General features: G+C 46.2%; 1 protein-coding gene across 9 annotated transcripts in view; it reads left to right on the top strand.

Moving 5' to 3' along the window:
* The window catches only part of LOC128348284 (ABC-type organic anion transporter ABCA8-like), a 120,640-nt gene that overhangs the window by 62,348 nt on the left and 41,665 nt on the right, over window positions 1–16,627 (top strand). For all 9 annotated transcript variants that reach the window (XR_008318052.1, XR_008318053.1, XM_053304096.1 and 6 more), the window contains 5 exons: window positions 5,810–5,900; window positions 6,998–7,137; window positions 7,368–7,487; window positions 7,822–8,026; window positions 13,886–14,049. Coding sequence is in view for 7 of the 9 variants with exons in the window: in XM_053304096.1 (XP_053160071.1) it covers window positions 5,810–5,900; window positions 6,998–7,137; window positions 7,368–7,487; window positions 7,822–8,026; window positions 13,886–14,049 (720 nt within the window). In the remaining 2 variants the exon portion in view is untranslated. The remainder of the gene's footprint in view (window positions 1–5,809; window positions 5,901–6,997; window positions 7,138–7,367; window positions 7,488–7,821; window positions 8,027–13,885; window positions 14,050–16,627) is intronic.

Here is a 16,627-nt window from a genome sequence, read left to right as displayed (position 1 = left end):
GACCCGGAAACGAACCGGCAGCCAGTGCAGCTCTTTCAAAATGGGGGTGATATGTTCCCAACGGGCAGCTCCGGATAAAACCCTCGCTGCCGCGTTTTGCACTAGCTGCAGTTTCCGGATATTCTTCAAGTGCAGCCCCACGTAGAGCGCATTACAGTAATCCAGCCGCGACGTGACTAAGGCGTGGGTAACCGTGGCCAGATCTGCCTTCTCGAGAAAGGGACGCAGCTGGCGCACCAGCCGAAGCCGTGCAAAGGCACCCCTGGCCACCACCTCCACCTGAGCCTCCAAAAGCAGAGCCGGGTCCAGTAGTACCCCCAAGCTGCGTACTTGCTCCTTCAAGGGGAGTGCAACCCCATCCAGAACCGGTAAAATCTCCTCATCCCGATTGGCTCTCCTACTGACCAACAGTACCTCCGTCTTATCCGGATTCAATTTCAGTTTGTTAGCCCACATCCAACCCATCACGGCCTCCAGCCCCCGATTCAGGACATCCACCGCCTCCCTAGGATCAGATGACAAGGAGAGATAGAGCTGAGTGTCATCCGCATATTGCTGACAACTCAGTCCAAATCTCCGGATGACCTCTCCCAGTGGCTTCATGTAGATGTTAAACAGCATGGGGGACAAGACCGATCCCTGCGGGACCCCACAGGCCAACGGCCACAGGGCCGAGCAGTAGTCCCCCAGCACCACCTTCTGAACCCTCCCCTCAAGAAAGGACCGAAACCATTGCAACGCAGTGCCTCCGATTCCCATACTCGAGAGGCGGCCCAGAAGGATACCATGGTCGATGGTATTGAACGCCGCCGAGAGGTCCAGCAGAACCAACAGGGACGCACTCCCCCTGTCTAGTTCCCGGCGTAGGTCATCCACTAGGGCGACCAAGGCAGTCTCAGTCCCATACCCGGGGCGGAAGCCAGATTGAAAAGGGTCCAGATAATCCGTATCACCCAAGACCCTCTGCAGCTGGGACGCCACCACACACTCTATCACCTTGCCCAAAAAGGGCAGGTTAGACACAGGTCTATAGTTGTCCAGGTTGGAGGGATCAAGGGAGGGCTTTTTTTAATAGAGGTCTTACCACCGCCTCCTTAAGGCACGATGGCATCCTGCCCTCCCTTAATGAAGCATTAACGATCACCTCCAGCCATCTACCTGTCCCCTCCCTGGCAGCTTTTATTAGCCATGAAGGGCAAGGGTCAAGAGCGCACGAAGTTGCCCGCACACTGCCCAGGATCTTGTCCACATCCTCAGGCCGCACCAACCGAAAAGAATCCAACACAACGGGACCAGATGGTACCAAAGGCACGTCTGCCGGAACTGCCAAAACTCTGGAGTCCAGGTCAGCACGGATGCAAGCGACTTTATCTGCAAAGTGACAGGCAAACCGATCACAAAGAGCTGTAGATGGCTCCTCCCCCATTGTCTGGGGGGATGTGTGGAGCAAGGTTTTCACCACACGAAACAGCTCTGTTTGTCTGCACTGAGTAGACGCAATGGAGGCGGAGAAAAAGCATTTCTTCACCGCCCCCACCGCCACGGCGTAGTCCCTAAAATGGGCTCTAGCCCGTGTTCGGTCGGATTCGTGACGACTCTTCCTCCAGCGTCGCTCCAGCCGTTGCCCGAGTTGCTTCATCACCCTAAGCTCCGAGGAAAACCAAGGAGCCGAACGGGCTCCACCAAGCCGGAGAGGGCGCTTGGGGGCAACCGTGTCAACAGCCCAGGCCATCTCTCCATTCCAGAGATCAACCAAGGCCTCGACAGGGTCACCAGCTCTGGACACTGGAAACTCCCCGAGGGCCGTCTGAAATCCAAGCGGATCCATAAGCCTCCGGGGGCGGACCATCTTAATCGGCCCACCACCCCTGCAGAGGGCGGACGGAGCAGTCAAACTAAACCCCACCAGGTGATGATTTGTTCATGACAAGGGAGTGGTCTCAAATTCCTCCACCTCCAGATCATTTATTTCCCGGTCGGCAAAAACCAGATCCAGAGTGTGTCCCGCCACGTGGGTAGGGCCCGATACCAATTGAGACAGGCCCATGGTTGCCATGGAGGCCATGAAATCCTGAGCCGCACCCACTAGGGGGGCCTCAGCGTGGACATTGAAATCCCCCAAAACAATAAGCCTGGGGGAACCCAAGGCCACCTCTGAGACCACCCCCGCCAGCTCAGGTAGGGAGACTGAAGTGCAGCGGGGTGGTCGGTACACCAGCAGAATCCCCAGCCTATCTCGGAGGCCCACCCTCAAGGACAAACACTCAAAATTCTGAGATTGCCTGACCGGGCACCTGGAAACGGGGAGAGTCTCTCGAAAGATGACTGCAACGCCTCCTCCCCGACCCTCAAGGCAGGGCTGCTGCATGATCTGGAAACCTGGAGGAAAAGCTGAGAGAGACCAACCCCACCCAGCGGATCCAACCAGGTCTCCGTCACGCATACCAGGTCAGCACGCTCATCCACAATCAGATCGTGGATAAGAGATGTTTTTGTGTTAACTGACCTGGCATTCAGCAGCAGCACCCTAATCCTCGAAGGAGTGTTCCCAGAGCTCCCTAGGGTCAGAGGGTTGGGAGAAGGGCCGGAAAAAGGAACAGGCCTCAATTGCCTGGACCGATTTCCTCTGTAACGGCCTGCCGAACTCCCACCGCCATATCTCCCTCTGCCCTCTACCCGTGATATTGCCGCCCCCACTCCAGACCCACTTTTTCGCTCCCCCAGGCACATCTCCCCAGAATAAACCACCACGGCTTCTTGGCTTAATAAAAAACCAAGACCAGACTTGCGTGATCTCCTGCTAGCTTCTTGATTGTGGGAAGACAGATCTTCAGGGCAGAAGGAAAAGATCTTCAGGGCCCCAGGCAGCTCACCCCATGGCTGAGAGCCACAAGGACGAGAGCCCTTGTGCTCTCGCCCTTCGGCTCACGCCAAGAGGCTCATGCCCCTGGCCCAGCCTGAGCTTTAAAGCAGCAGAGTCAGCCCCATAGATGGAACACACCTGAAGAAAGGTAGGGCAGAAGCAGAAACACAGTCACTGCCAGCCCAAGATCTTCCCTCTTCCCTTCTTCAGGCCCTGGCCCAGCCTGAGCTTTAAAGCAGCAGAGTCAGCCCCATAGATTGAACACACCTGAAGAAAGGTAGGGCAGAAGCAAAAACACAGTCACTGCCAGTCCAAGCTCTTCCCTCTTCCCTCAAGAGGGAAGAGGGAAGATTTGGTAGTGCAAGGTAGCAGAGGCGTAACTATAATAGGGCATGGGGAGACAGTTGTCTGGGGGCCCACTGCCTTGGGGGGGCCCTTGAGGCAAGTCACATGACTGACTCCCCCAGCCGCGCACCCGCCTGGGCTTCCTTCAGTTGTATTCATCCTCTGAAATTGATGTGAGTGTTAAGACCTGGAGCTACCAGAACAGCATGTCTTTCTCTAGTACCATTAAATGACTTGAATCATCCACAATTTACAAAACCTTTTAAAAAATAATTTAGGATGATGCTCTATTGTGGTACATAGGATATATATATTCAGCCTCATTTAAGCCTCATTTAAGATTTCTTTACTTCATGAGCTGAGCTTCAGTGTGGGCGTGGTGCATTTTAAAATCTTGTCTCTGGGCCCACTCCCACTCCAACCTTGCTACGCCCCTGCAAGGTAGCTTCATAGGTGAGCAGAAATTTGAAACCAAACTGTCCATAACTAGCTTTAACACTCCAGCCACTTAATTATGCTAAGTTACACTTGTTTGCAAGCCCTGCTATTCTATAGCTTGCTCCTTTGCATATGCACATGACAGCCTGCTCTGATTCATTGCCTATATGTAAGAGTTTGGTAAGGGCCAGCATCTCTGGAACTCACTGTTTTCTGCACTTCCCCAACCAAATCATCACACCACCCCTTCAGATCCTTTTTTCTGATGGTTGGCAAATAGCAGAGAGGTTCTGTCGCAGTGGAAGGACAATGTGGAGATTTTGATGTATTGTAATTGTTTGTGGGTTTTTTTGCTGAGGTTGTAGAATAAAGCTAGGAGAAGGCACCAGTTGTTAAGGGAGGGAAGAATGTTCACGGTTGCTAAGGGGTGAGGCTATAGACTCTATGGCACATGGGTAAGCAACCTTGGAGCTCCAGCTGTGATTGGACTACAAGCTCCGGCACAGAGCTCCTCTCGTTCGGAAGGCCTCCTGCAGAATGGCGGCTTGCGCACGCGCGCATGCGCGCGCCGCAAAGCACACCGTTCTCCGGAGGCCCGGTCTACCCGCCGGGAAAGGGCCGGGTAGACCGGGCCTCCGATCGCTGAGTAGACCGGGCCTCCGATCGCCGGAGGCCCCGTCTACCCAGCGATCGGAGGCCCAGTCTACCCGCCGGGAAAGGGCGCGCGCGCAAGCCGCCATTCTGCAGGAGGCCTTCCGAACGAGAGGAGCTCTGTGCCGGAGCTCCTCTCGTTTCTTATCCAGTGAGCGGGTGAGCGAGCGGGTGGGTGGGTGGGCGGGCGGGCAGCTAGCTGGGAGGGAGGGAGGGCTGGCTGGCTGGCTGGCTTTGGGGGTTATTTCGCCGCGGCGGCGGGGGGGGCGGCTGGTTTCCAGTGCCCCTATACTGTTAAATACGGGCGCTGGCGGGGGCAAGGAGGCGGGAGGGCTAAGCAAGCCCTCCCCGCCCTAAAAACAAGGCCCCCCTTCGGTGCCGGTCCGGACTTCTCCGGACCGTGCACATCACTATCTGGGAAGCCGACAGGCAAGAACTGAAGGCATGCCTTCTCTCCTACTCCAATAGACTCCAGCTGGTCAAAGCCCCAGTCCTTGGACAAACACTCTCTGAGGCTGAAGGTGGCCTATAGCCCTCAGACTAATAGCCATTGATAGTCCTGTCCTCCATGAATTTAGTGAAGAGGAGTCAAACTCTGTAACATTTTTAGCAGTTGCTTTCAGAGAAAAACTCGTTACTCTGTTTTACCTGAGCTTAACAATAGAGAAAGAAGCAACAGTATCTGAAAAACTGCAGTCTGATAATCCCTGTGAATGAAGAGCCTGGTTAAAAGAAGACTTCATCTTGGGTTGCCACATGTCCAGGATTGGCCTAGGCAATCCAGGAATTTGATGTCTTTGTCCAGGATGTAGGAAATGTGTCATCCTAGATCGGAATCAAGCGTGTAGCTATAATTGAGTTGATGGGTTAAAAGAACCTGGGGCCCCCACCTCCACCCCCCCTATCTTCTTCATTGTCTCCTTCACTCTGAGGGGTTACCAGAGAAAGGGGTGAACATGGGCCCCCTCTTGCCTAGCTACACCCCTGATAGGAATTTTCCAGGAATTTGAGCATTCTCTTTGATGAATGTGGCAACCCTGCTTCCAATGCAGCCAAGAAACACATGCTGGCTTGAAAAAAGCCAGAAGGAAAGTGGTGTGGTCATTGAGAAGGCGCACTGGAAGAAGGAAATCTAGCCATGAAGGGAGTAACTTAACTAGAAGTAATAGCCACTCATTTAAAGTAAATAAAATAATCAAATTCAAAACATATACTGTAATGTGTAAATAGTTTAATAGAATGTTGAAAGTAAAACCTTGCCTGTTAGCAAATAAATATATATTTCTTTGAATCTATGTCTGCAATCTCCTGGGTGAATTTTTTCATGTCTAATGCCCATCCCACCTATGAAAAGAGGATTTTGAGATTGAATTATCATTGGGATTGTATAGATAACACAGGCTGGAATAGTGGGTTTTCTCTTGTTTATTGGGGAGTTCACTTTCAGGGTTAATAAAGATAGATTTGTCACAGAGAAAGTTAATAAAAGGAATTTGGTTCTCTTTTTCTCAGACCGAAAAGCTTTTATCTCACATGGTAGGCTGAAGTGCGTTGGTTCATCTTTGTTTTTGAAGAAAAGATGGGGTGTTGGCTATCACTTAAGGTACTTTGAGTCTGGTAGTCTTGTGCTTTACACCTGTTTTGCAGTGGTGATGTTTACTTCATTCCTAGTAAAATTGCAGTTACATATACAGTGGTCCCTCGACTTACAAACTACTCGACATAAGTATTTTTCGAGTTACAAACGGCAGTTTTAGATCCGGTTTTAGATGCGGTTTTTTCGACTTACAAATTTTTAGATGGGGTTTCCTCGACTTACAAATTTTTAGATGGGGTTTCCTCGACTTACGAATTTTACATGCGGTTTCCTTGACTTGCCTGCCTGTTTACTGCCTGTTTATTCTTGAAAAGAAATGTTCCTGTGCAGTTTGCAAGCCTTACTGGGGGTCTGGGTCTTTTTTCTAGGCTCCGGAACGCATTAATCCGTTCCCAATGCATTCCTATGGGAAACCGCTTTTCGACTTACGAATTTTTCGACTTACAAATGTGCATTCGGAACGGATTAATTTCGTAAGTAGAGGGACCACTGTACATTCGTATTGTGATTTGCTATTCCGATTGCAGTAGGATGAAATATAGGTACTATAAAAATAATAAAATGGTCTAGAAAGTGGGGAGGATATACCTAGTGAGAGCTCCAGGTTAATGGAGGAACAGAAGATCTAGTAGGTTTATGGGGAGGTAGCTGTTGAAAACAGGGGCCTATTGTCTTGTTTTGCTATAACATGTAGTAATGAAATTGTGATGTAATATAATTGTGTTAAAGATTTCCCCACCCCATATCATTGTCTCCTGAGGATACAGGAAGAGCTAAGAAATGCACAATGTGGTGATGATAGATTTCATTACCGTATTCCATGTGAGGGAGGAAGTAGAACTACTGTAAACCCAGAGCTGTGTTTTTCAGCAGTAGTCCCATAGTTTTGATAGTGCCTAGTTCTGCTTATAATTGTATAAAATTAGAGAATCACTGTTTAGACAATATTGGACTAATGCACACTTTTGTTGTCCTAGTGATAAACTTCTGAAGCCTCGTAAATTAGGATTGGGATTAAATTCTGAATTCCTTAGTCAGAAAGCATACATTAGTGTTAGACATGACCACTGATATTTGACTAAATGCATTTTTTAAATGAACAGGATGCAGGTAAATGAGTTTTGTGATCCTGAGAGAACAACAGCCCTTGTCAAACAATACATCCCTGCTGGCAAATTATCAGGACAACGTGAAAATGAGCTGAGTTATATATTGCCATTAGAAAACGTGAATAAATTCCCAGGTAACTATCAATTTAAATAAATAACAATGAAAGTGTCATATGTCCTGAATCATTGTTTCATCTATATTTGTTCAAACAACGGAGTTGTTCCTCAGAATGTTGTTCTTCTTGAATTAATAACTATAAGGAATTACACAAGGCCACAATGGGGATTAGAAATCATAATCCTAAAGTAGAACCACAAGTCACAACTCAGCATGTGGTGCTTCCCTCGCACCCTTTTCATGCAGATCTGTTCCGTGATGTGGATCAGCAGACAGACCAAGGGATTGTTAATTATGGGGTTACTGTGACAACTTTGGAAGATGTCTTCTTGAAACTGGAGGTTGATGAAACAGTCGATGAAGAAGGTAAAGTACTGGTACAAATGACATGACTTTGGGCATTGTTTCTTGCTGCAGCAGGGGAAAAGTGAGTTTGGAACCCTAAATATGGAGAAAAAGAGCGTTCCAGGACTTCCTGAACTCCCTTTCCCAGCTTTTAAGACCTGAAGAAGGAGCCGGGATGTGGAAAAGATCATTTTTGTTGTGGAGGTGCCAAAGGAAGAGTGAGCAGGAGGGAGAACAATACTGGAAGTTTGGGGGGAAAGGGCAGAACAAAGAGTAGGCAGGCAAGCAGATTTTCCTTAGTTATTTGTATGGCTGATATCAAAGTTTTGACATTACATGTTGAAAATTGTCGTAGATGATGGAGTTCTTTATAGAGAGCATATGGAAGGAGGAAAAAGGGGCGCTTCCTCTCCTGAAGAAATAGAGCAAGATCTGCTGCTGCTTTCAGACACTGGAAAGGCAACCTTAAGAGGCAAAGAACTCTGGAGACAACAAGTTTGTGCCGTGGCAAGAATGCACTTCTTAGACTTCAAGCGGGAGCGCAAACTCTGGGGATCCATGTGAGTGCCAGATCAGGAGGTGGTGGTCACATTTTGCTGTTATGAAATCTACCTGTTGTAGTATGTTGAGAATACAGGTGACCCATGGAATGGGAAATATTCCATAAACTAAAATATTGGGGGCTTTGCTTCTTGTCTCCTGAAGTATCAGGAAGCTACACCCTGCTGTGGTGTGCCAACATCAAATGCACAAAGTTCTGTGTATGGGTCAGCAGTCGCATGCCAGCTTCTGTGGAGGTGAAAAGGCTCTTTTTTTGTGTCTTATACTTTTTAGTCAATTTTCACAACACAAAAGGACAAACACAAATGATACAAACACTCACAAACACACACAATAAAGACTTCCATCTCATCATTGGAACAAGTGTTGTTAACAATAACCGGATCTTGCCTAGAGATTAAACATTCTCTCCCCAATAATTCATATAAAAAACAACTTTGGGGTGTTTTTGAAACATTTGTTGTTAGCCCTCAAAAGCCTGACAAAAATCCATTTTGTGATGTATTTTTAAATAGACAAGAAGAGGGTCCCATTCTTTTTTAAATTCTTCAAATTTATTTCTTAGTAGTGATGTTAATTTTGCCATTTCTGCCAATTCTAGTACTTTAAGAATCCAATCCTCTTTAGACGGGCATTGACTGTCTTTCCATTTGCGTGCAAATGTCAGTCTTGCTGCCGCTGTTAAGTACATGAAGAGGGTCCAATATTTCCTCGGGAGAGCATTGTTATCAATACCTAATAGTATTGATTCTGGACTCTTGGGAAAAGTCATTTTGAATATTTTTTTTTAGCTCGTTATATATTAAGTCCCAATAACCTCTCGATTTATTGCATGTCCACCATAAATGTAAATAGGAACCCTCTTCTTTCTTACATTTCCAACATTTATTTGACATATTCTTGTAGATTACGGCCAGCTTTTGGGGCGTAAGATGCCATCTGTACATCATTTTCAAAATATTTTCCTTTAGATTAGAGCAAGCAGTAAATTTTATATCTTCTATCCAAAGTTTTTCCCATTTTTCCAAGTCAATGTTATAACCAAGGTCCTGGGCCCATTTAATCATTGAGGTTTTTACTACCTCTGTTCTTGTGTCTTCCAATAGTAATAGGCCATACATCCTGGATACATATTTTTCTTCCTTATCGCACAACTGTAGTTCAAATTCTGACTTTAGTTGGTTAAAACCCTTTTTACAGTCTTGCTTAAATAAAGCATTGATTTGATGTTATTGAAACCAAGAGATATTCCAATCCTGCATATGTTCTAACTTTTAAAGTTCGTATTTTACACCTTGGAGGATGAGCAATTGTCGATAGGTGGGCCAAGACTGTTGCATATTTTTCTGTTTTCTAGATATAACTTCCAATGGGGATACCCAAAGTGGGATTTTTGCTTCCAACAAAAATTTATTTTTCATCCATACCATATATAGACTTTTCCTAACATAATGATTTTAAAATTCTTTATTTACTTTTACCTTGTCATGAAATAAATATGCATGCCACCCAAATCTTAAATCAAATCCTTCCAAATCCAACAATCTTGGATTTTTTTAATGTAATCCATTCTTTTATCCAGGTTAGGCATATCGCTTCGAAATATAACTTAAAATTTGGTAGTGCAAATCCTCCTCTCTTCCTATCATCTGTTAGGTTTTTAAAGTTTATCCTTGGTTTTTTGCCTTGCCAGACAAAATTCCTTACATCTTTGTGCCATTGGACGAAAATTGACATTGAATCTATTATTGGTACTGTCTGGAAGAGATATAACATTTTGGGAAGAACATTCATTTTAATAACAGAAATTCTTCCACAATGATAAATTCAGTCTATTTCATCTGCTCAAATCCATCTTTATTTCTTTCCAAGTTTTGATATAATTATTTTGAAACAATAATGCATTGTTTGTGGTAAGCGTCACTCCTAAATCATTTACCTTTCCCCCCACTTTAAAACTAGATCTCAGAGCAAATCTTTCAATGTCTTCTTTGTTCATATTTTTAGTTAATACCTTTGTCTTGTCTTTTTTATATAGAACCCTGCCAGGTTCCCATATGATTCTAATATCTCCAGTAGTGTATCAATTGATTCTAAAGGATCTTGTAAAAATAACACTATATCATCTGCAAAGGCTCTTAATTTATATCTTTGTGTCCCTATTGTCAATCCTTGTATTTTAGTCTCTTCCCTTATCATCCTACACATAATTTCCAAAACCAATATAAATGATAATGGAGATAGGGGACAGCCTTGTCTTGTACCTTTTTGAATACTAAAATAATCTGTAAGTTCTCCATTAACCTTAATATTTGCTTTTTGTTCAGAATATATAGACCCAATCGCCCTTATGTAATTAACTCCAAACTCTACAGTTTCCAAAGTTTTCAACATGAATTGCTAGGAGATATTATCAAATGCTTTCTCTGTATCCAAAAACAACATGGCCAATGGTTTATCATTATGTTTTTCATAGTATTCTAGTACATTCAAGACGGTTCGTACATTAAGGTGAAAAGGCTCTTCATGCAAGCAGCCCTACCCGGTCTGGCACAGCCCTAGCTGGGTAAGGCTGCTTGTGTGGAATGCTGGGACTGGGCTCGATACAGAACTCTTCACTGGGGTAGCCTGGGGTGTTTTTTTAATCCAGGATTATCGTGAGGTAGTAGGGTGCAGTGTGCCCTTCTACCCCACTCCCCAGTCGCATGAATGCTCATTCATAGAGCCAGGTGGCAAGAGCACCCAGCAGTGGGGCAATCCCCCAATGTACTGCACTCTTTGCATGATGCATTGGTGGATGTGGGAGGCCACAGCCTGCTCACCCCCCCCTCACCCCGTCACCGCTCCTGGAGCAGCCTTGCGCCCATCATGTGGGTGTGCAACACTAGGAAGCCCAGGGGTGGTGCCCATCATGCATTTGCCCTAATCTTGCCTTATTTTATTTATTTATTTATATATTTATTTATTTATTTATTTATTTATTTATTTGCATTTATATACCGCCTTTCATTAAAAAGATAACCCCAAGGCGGTTTACAAGGGCCTTCACTCTAGCCCTCCCCAGGCTGGGTAAGCTTTGGCTGTGTGTATGACCTTAATGTGTGGGTTAATTAACCTCCTAGTACTGGTGATTCAGTGCATAGATATGATTGAGTGGCAGTGGGGGAAGACACATGTCCCTCAGCTGCCAGTCATCAGGGACTCCTAATGGCCTGCTCCCTGCCCCTCATGTTCTTCCTCTTTGGGTGCCCCGACATTGCACGCCCCATCTCACCATGCCACACCACCACCCACTGTGCACTCCCACTGCCAGACATGGGGCCTGCCTGCCTTCACAGGTCTGTGCTGGTGATCTGGCCACCCACCCACTGCTGTTTGCCAGCCTACCTCCCTTTGCTGGCCATGACGCAGTCTAATAATGCCACAGTGTGATATGGTCCAGCAAAAGGAGGCAGGATGGGCATCCAGGTGGCGTGTGACCAACCGGTGAGAGGTGTGTGAGTGCTGGTGACAACCTCCCAGAATCTCATTACAGGGCTGCCCTCGAGGTTGCTGTGTCACTGCTGGTGATGGTACTGAAAATTGGTCCTAAGAAAACAAAGCAAGAACACAGAGTACCTAAAATATGTATTGGCCTGGCAACTAAAATTGTATATGTATTGGCCTGGCTACTATTCTGGTGGTGGTGGGTAATAGAAGAAGAAACGTTGGCAGGTCAGCAGGTTGCTCCAGGGGAAGGGTAGTCAGAAATTTATTAGCTGTCTCTCCTTCTGGCTGTCCTGCCAGTAGGACAGTAGTGCACAAAACTGGTTTGCCTGGTTCGGTTCGAATTCGAACCAGGTTCGAACCAGGAGGGGGTGGTTCGGTTTTGGTTTTGCTCGAACCTCCCCCTGGTTTGGTTCGAATTTGAACCATTTTGAACCATTTTGAGCCAGTTCAGGCATCTAAAAATTGGTAGGATGGTAGCTGGCACCCAGGGGTACATGCCACCCAAACTCCAAAGCAATCGGACACTCGTATAATTTTTTATAAATTTTTGAAAATTATTTTTATTTTTTTCTCATAGGGTAATAATGGGACTTGAACCAGCCCATTATTCCTTATTGTGGAGCACCCATGGGTGCCAACAGCCATGCAAACCCTGAAGCAATTGGACACTCCTATGATTTTTTTAAGAATATTTGAAATATTTTTAATTATTTTTCTCATAGTGTATAATGGGACCAGAACCAGCCCATATCCCCTATTATGGAGCACCTAGGGGCACAAAAGTGGGATGGGTGGTAGACAACCAGGGGTGCCTACTATCCACAAAGTTCCAAGGCAATCAGACACTACTCTGATTATTGGTGAATTTTAAAAGTATTTTTGAATTCCTCATAGAGAATAATGAGGATTGCAGCAAATGTATAGCTTCACATCAGGGAGAAAGGGGTGTCTTAGAGCAGAGTGTGGTGGGTGGTAGTTCCCAAGGTGGGCAAGGAAGCTATCAGAATTATTTGAAAGGAATGGGGCAAAAGGCTGATTTTTAAATGATTTTTGAAGTTCATGCGTCTTTAAGGTTTTTTGATGACGTTTTAGACTTTGTTTCCATTATTGTTTTCTCTTTTTACTGTGTATATTCTGTGTATATTGATGTTTGATCTAAGATCGTAAATAAACAACAACAACAACAACAACAACAACAAAACAAAAAGATAGATGCTAGCAATAGCCACTGGAGGGATGCTGCACTGGGGGTAGATAGGGTCAGTTGCTCTCCCCCTGCTAAATAAAGAGAATCACTACGTTAACAAGGTGCCTCTTTGCTTAGTTAGCAGGGGTCAAAGGAGAAAAGAAGTTTCTGGGTGGGATGGAATTTAAATCAGATGCGAGATGTCCTGGAAGGGGCACTTACCCTTTCCCCACTGGCCATTTTCTAGTCAAGATTTTCCACCCCCCAGCTTCTTGATGTTTGTATTTCAGGATTAGCTCCAGGTGGAACCCCATGGGGAGAAAAACAGCTGAAGGTAATTTTGAGATGAAGCTGTTGGCAGGAAAAGAGATCTGCACCCACCTCACCCACTATAACTTCTCTCTTCCAGTCTGCTGCTTTGCTCCTAGAAAATAGTGGATGACATCCAGACTAACTTACTGAATAGTAATGTTCAGGAGTTACTGTAAAGGGCTATTTAATTTCAGCCAGGGGCGTAGCAAGGCTGGAGTGGGCCCAGAGACAATATTTTAATTGACCCCCTCCACTGAAGCTCAGCTCATGAAGTAAATAAATCTTAAATGAGGCTGAATAGTGGTAACAACAAAAAGCATAGTAAAATTTATATCTATATCTATAGCTATAGCTATAGCTATAGCTATGTGCCACAATAGAACATCATCCTCAATTATTTTTTAAAAGGTTTTGTAAATAGTGGACGATGCAAGTCATTTAATGGTACTAGAGAAAGACATGCTGTTTTGGTAGCTCCAGGTCTTAACACTCACATCAGTTTCGGAGGATGAATACAACTGAAGGAAGCCCGGGTGGGTGCGCAGCTGGGGGAGTCAGTCATGTGACTTGTCTCGGGGGGGGCCCAAGGCAGTGGGCCCCCAGACAACTGTCTCCCCTTGCCCTATTATAGCTACGCCCCTGGTTTCAGCAGGACTACTCAGCAGTAATTTAGTCTGGATGTTAGCCAGTTTACACACATTAGAATATAACTTGTGGCTTCGTCCCCGCAGAAGGGGTTCAGTTGTTAGTGCAGCTGAGAATGGTTCTTTTTTCCTGCAGAACACTGTTGCTTTCATTATAGATACAATAATACAAGTGTCCAAATGTCATTTCTCTCCCATGCTTTATTAGCTTCTCTTTTCCATTACAGATTATTAATTTCTATCGTAATACTAGCACCTCTTGTCATTCAGTTGAGCACATATTCTTTTTGGATGAACCTGCATTATGCTGAGCTGCATCCTGGTCTTTATTTTGAGCCAGGAATGGTATCTTTCAGGGGAACGTCTGGACTTCTGATTCTCAATAATACAGGTAAGGGTGCAGAACAATGCTGAAACATTGTTTAAAGTTCGGTTTAAGGGTTTGTGTGTTATTATGCTTCTGAACAATGCAAAACTCATTTACAATTTTTTTTTTAAAAAAACAGGTCTCTACCACACTTAAGTAGTATAATAAAATAGAATAAATATAAAGATTACCAAACACTTCCATATGTCTCTGCTTGATATGCTACTGATCATGAAGTCATAGCCTATGTCTCTCATCCTGAGGTTGGCTGCTAAATATGCCACCACTGACCTAATGCACTCTGTTGTAGTGTTGTGCGGTGTCTCCAACGTGAAATGATATAAGTTTTACTAATGTCTTATTGATTCTCCTGCATCCTGTTCACTAGGCTTTGTAAGCTGTGTTCTGCACAAAGTGCTTGCCAGTACTCACAAGAGACTCAACATAATTCATAGGGGGTACAATATGGGCGGGTGGGGAGTCATATGATGTGCCTCTGGGGGGCCCCTCGAGGCAGCGGGGCCCCAAGACGACTGCCTCCCCTTGCCTAATAGTAGTTACGCCCCTGCCAGTACTAAATATTTCTCCAGGTGATGCTGAATGTGCATATCCTAGCTTTGTAGGTACAGCAATATCTGCTGAAGCCTCTTTGGGTCACTCAGCAATGGATTTTGCATAATGGTTTCCAGTAGGGATGTGTGAGCTGGCTCAATTAGAACCATGGTTTGACCTGAACTGGCCCAGTTCAAACTGAACTGGTTCGAACCAGTTTGGGGGTCTCTTGGTAAAAGGAAATCTGGTGTGGATTGCCCTTTACCAGTAAAGGGGCAGGGGGGCTTCCCTAGGCCTAGAGGGGGCGGGGCGGAGTCAGCAATACTCACAAAAAGGATTGGAGGTGTTTGTGGCTGCAGGGGGGGCGGGTGGCTTCCCCCACTCCCACCAGTCTGTGGGAGGCTGGTGGAGGTGGGGGAGAGCTGCCGCTGCCCCCCCCCACTGCTGCTGCTGCCAATCCTTTTTGTGAGTACTACTGACTCCCCTCCCACCCTTTCTAGGCATAGGGAAGCCCTCCCAGCCCCTTTACTGATAAAGGGAAATCCTCAGTGGATTCCCCTTTACCAGAAGACCCCCCCCCAAACCACTCCACGAACCAGTCTGAACAGTCCAGTGGTCAAACTAGAATGGGTCCAGTTCTACCGGAACCAGATTGGGCCAGGTCTGGCAAATTCAGTTCCAAGCACACCCCTAGTTTCCATTGTTTTATGGTCCCAACTGTGTGGGCCCATCTGGACAAAGTGTGAAACCTCAGATAAACAGAGCTGTGGTTAATCTTTGAACCTGAGAATCATGCCGCAGATGATTGACTAGCTATGGTTTTGCAACCTCCAGCTTCTGGGCAGAGGAACCTCTCCCTCTTTCTACTCTGCCCAGCAAGTTCCTTTCTGCTTGAGTTGTCAGACTGTTGGCAAAGCATCAGCACACTAGTGAAGCTGCAATCATTGGCTGTGGTGTTAGAGGGGCATGCTCAGTGAGATTGTGCCTTTTCAGCAGTGTTCACCTGCCCTCGGCAAGGTGAAGACACTTTAAATCTTTCCTCACACCACTCGCACCACTGTCTACTGCAGTTGAGGAGAAAGGGTCTTGTGGCCCTTCCCTGGGAAGAGAGGATTGGGCCCCTCTCTTACCACTTGTACAGGTCAAAGAAAGACTGCACAATTGGACCCTCTACTTATATGTTCTCAGAATGGGTTTGTTACTGGCAAAGGCTATTTGTGACACACCCACACCAGCCCATTCGCCAGCAGATATGTCAGGAGACGCACACACACCTGTTTCTCTGGGAACGTCTATTTCCCCCCCCTCCCTCTAGACCCCCCATCCCTATCCCTTGTATGAGTGCTTGTGTATGGATGGATAGGATGAGACTGCTAGGAACAGGCGGAGATAAGATTTTTGGTAGTATAGTGTTTGGTAGCATTGGCGTGCCCCAGAAGGTGAGGCCGGTGAGGAGGAAGAGGGGTGGGGGCTGGGCCAGCAAGGGAAGAAGTAGCAGGGCTAGTGAAGAGGGTGGGGGTGGTGTCAGTGGTGGTGTATGATGGGGATGGTGTCCCTGAGCTACTCCCCCTTTTCCAAGTCTTCTACTTAGTTCTACATACACGGCTACAGGCAGCATAGGCAGGAGATATGAAGTGAAGTAGGTCTCTCTTCCCGGCTTCCTGCACCTTTGGTGCCTGGCTCACTTCCCATGCAGTACCAAGTGGTTGCTACTGAGGGGAGAGGAAGAGAGTGGCCGAGACTTCCCTCCCTCTCATTGTAGTTGCCGCCACCAGTAGAGCAGCAGCAGGGTAAGCAGGAGGATGGAGGGAGAAGGATCAGGGAAGCAGGAAAGTGTCTATTGGGAGGAGGGTTTGCTCCCAATGCTCTTATCAGAGTGGCAAGAGGATCCAATTGGGCTTGTAATGGGCTTAGAATAAATAGGTATTTTCTGATTTTTCAGGAAAATAGCTGAGTTTCCAAATCCTTGCCTCATATCCAATATGGGTGCAGGTTGTGTTGTTGTGTCACGACCTAGCCAGACCTAGTTATGTAATAATAATACACGTTG

This window comes from Hemicordylus capensis, chromosome 2, assembly GCF_027244095.1.
Source record: "Hemicordylus capensis ecotype Gifberg chromosome 2, rHemCap1.1.pri, whole genome shotgun sequence".
Lineage (NCBI taxonomy): Eukaryota > Metazoa > Chordata > Lepidosauria > Squamata > Cordylidae > Hemicordylus > Hemicordylus capensis.
This window is presented reverse-complemented; position numbering and strand designations above follow the sequence as displayed.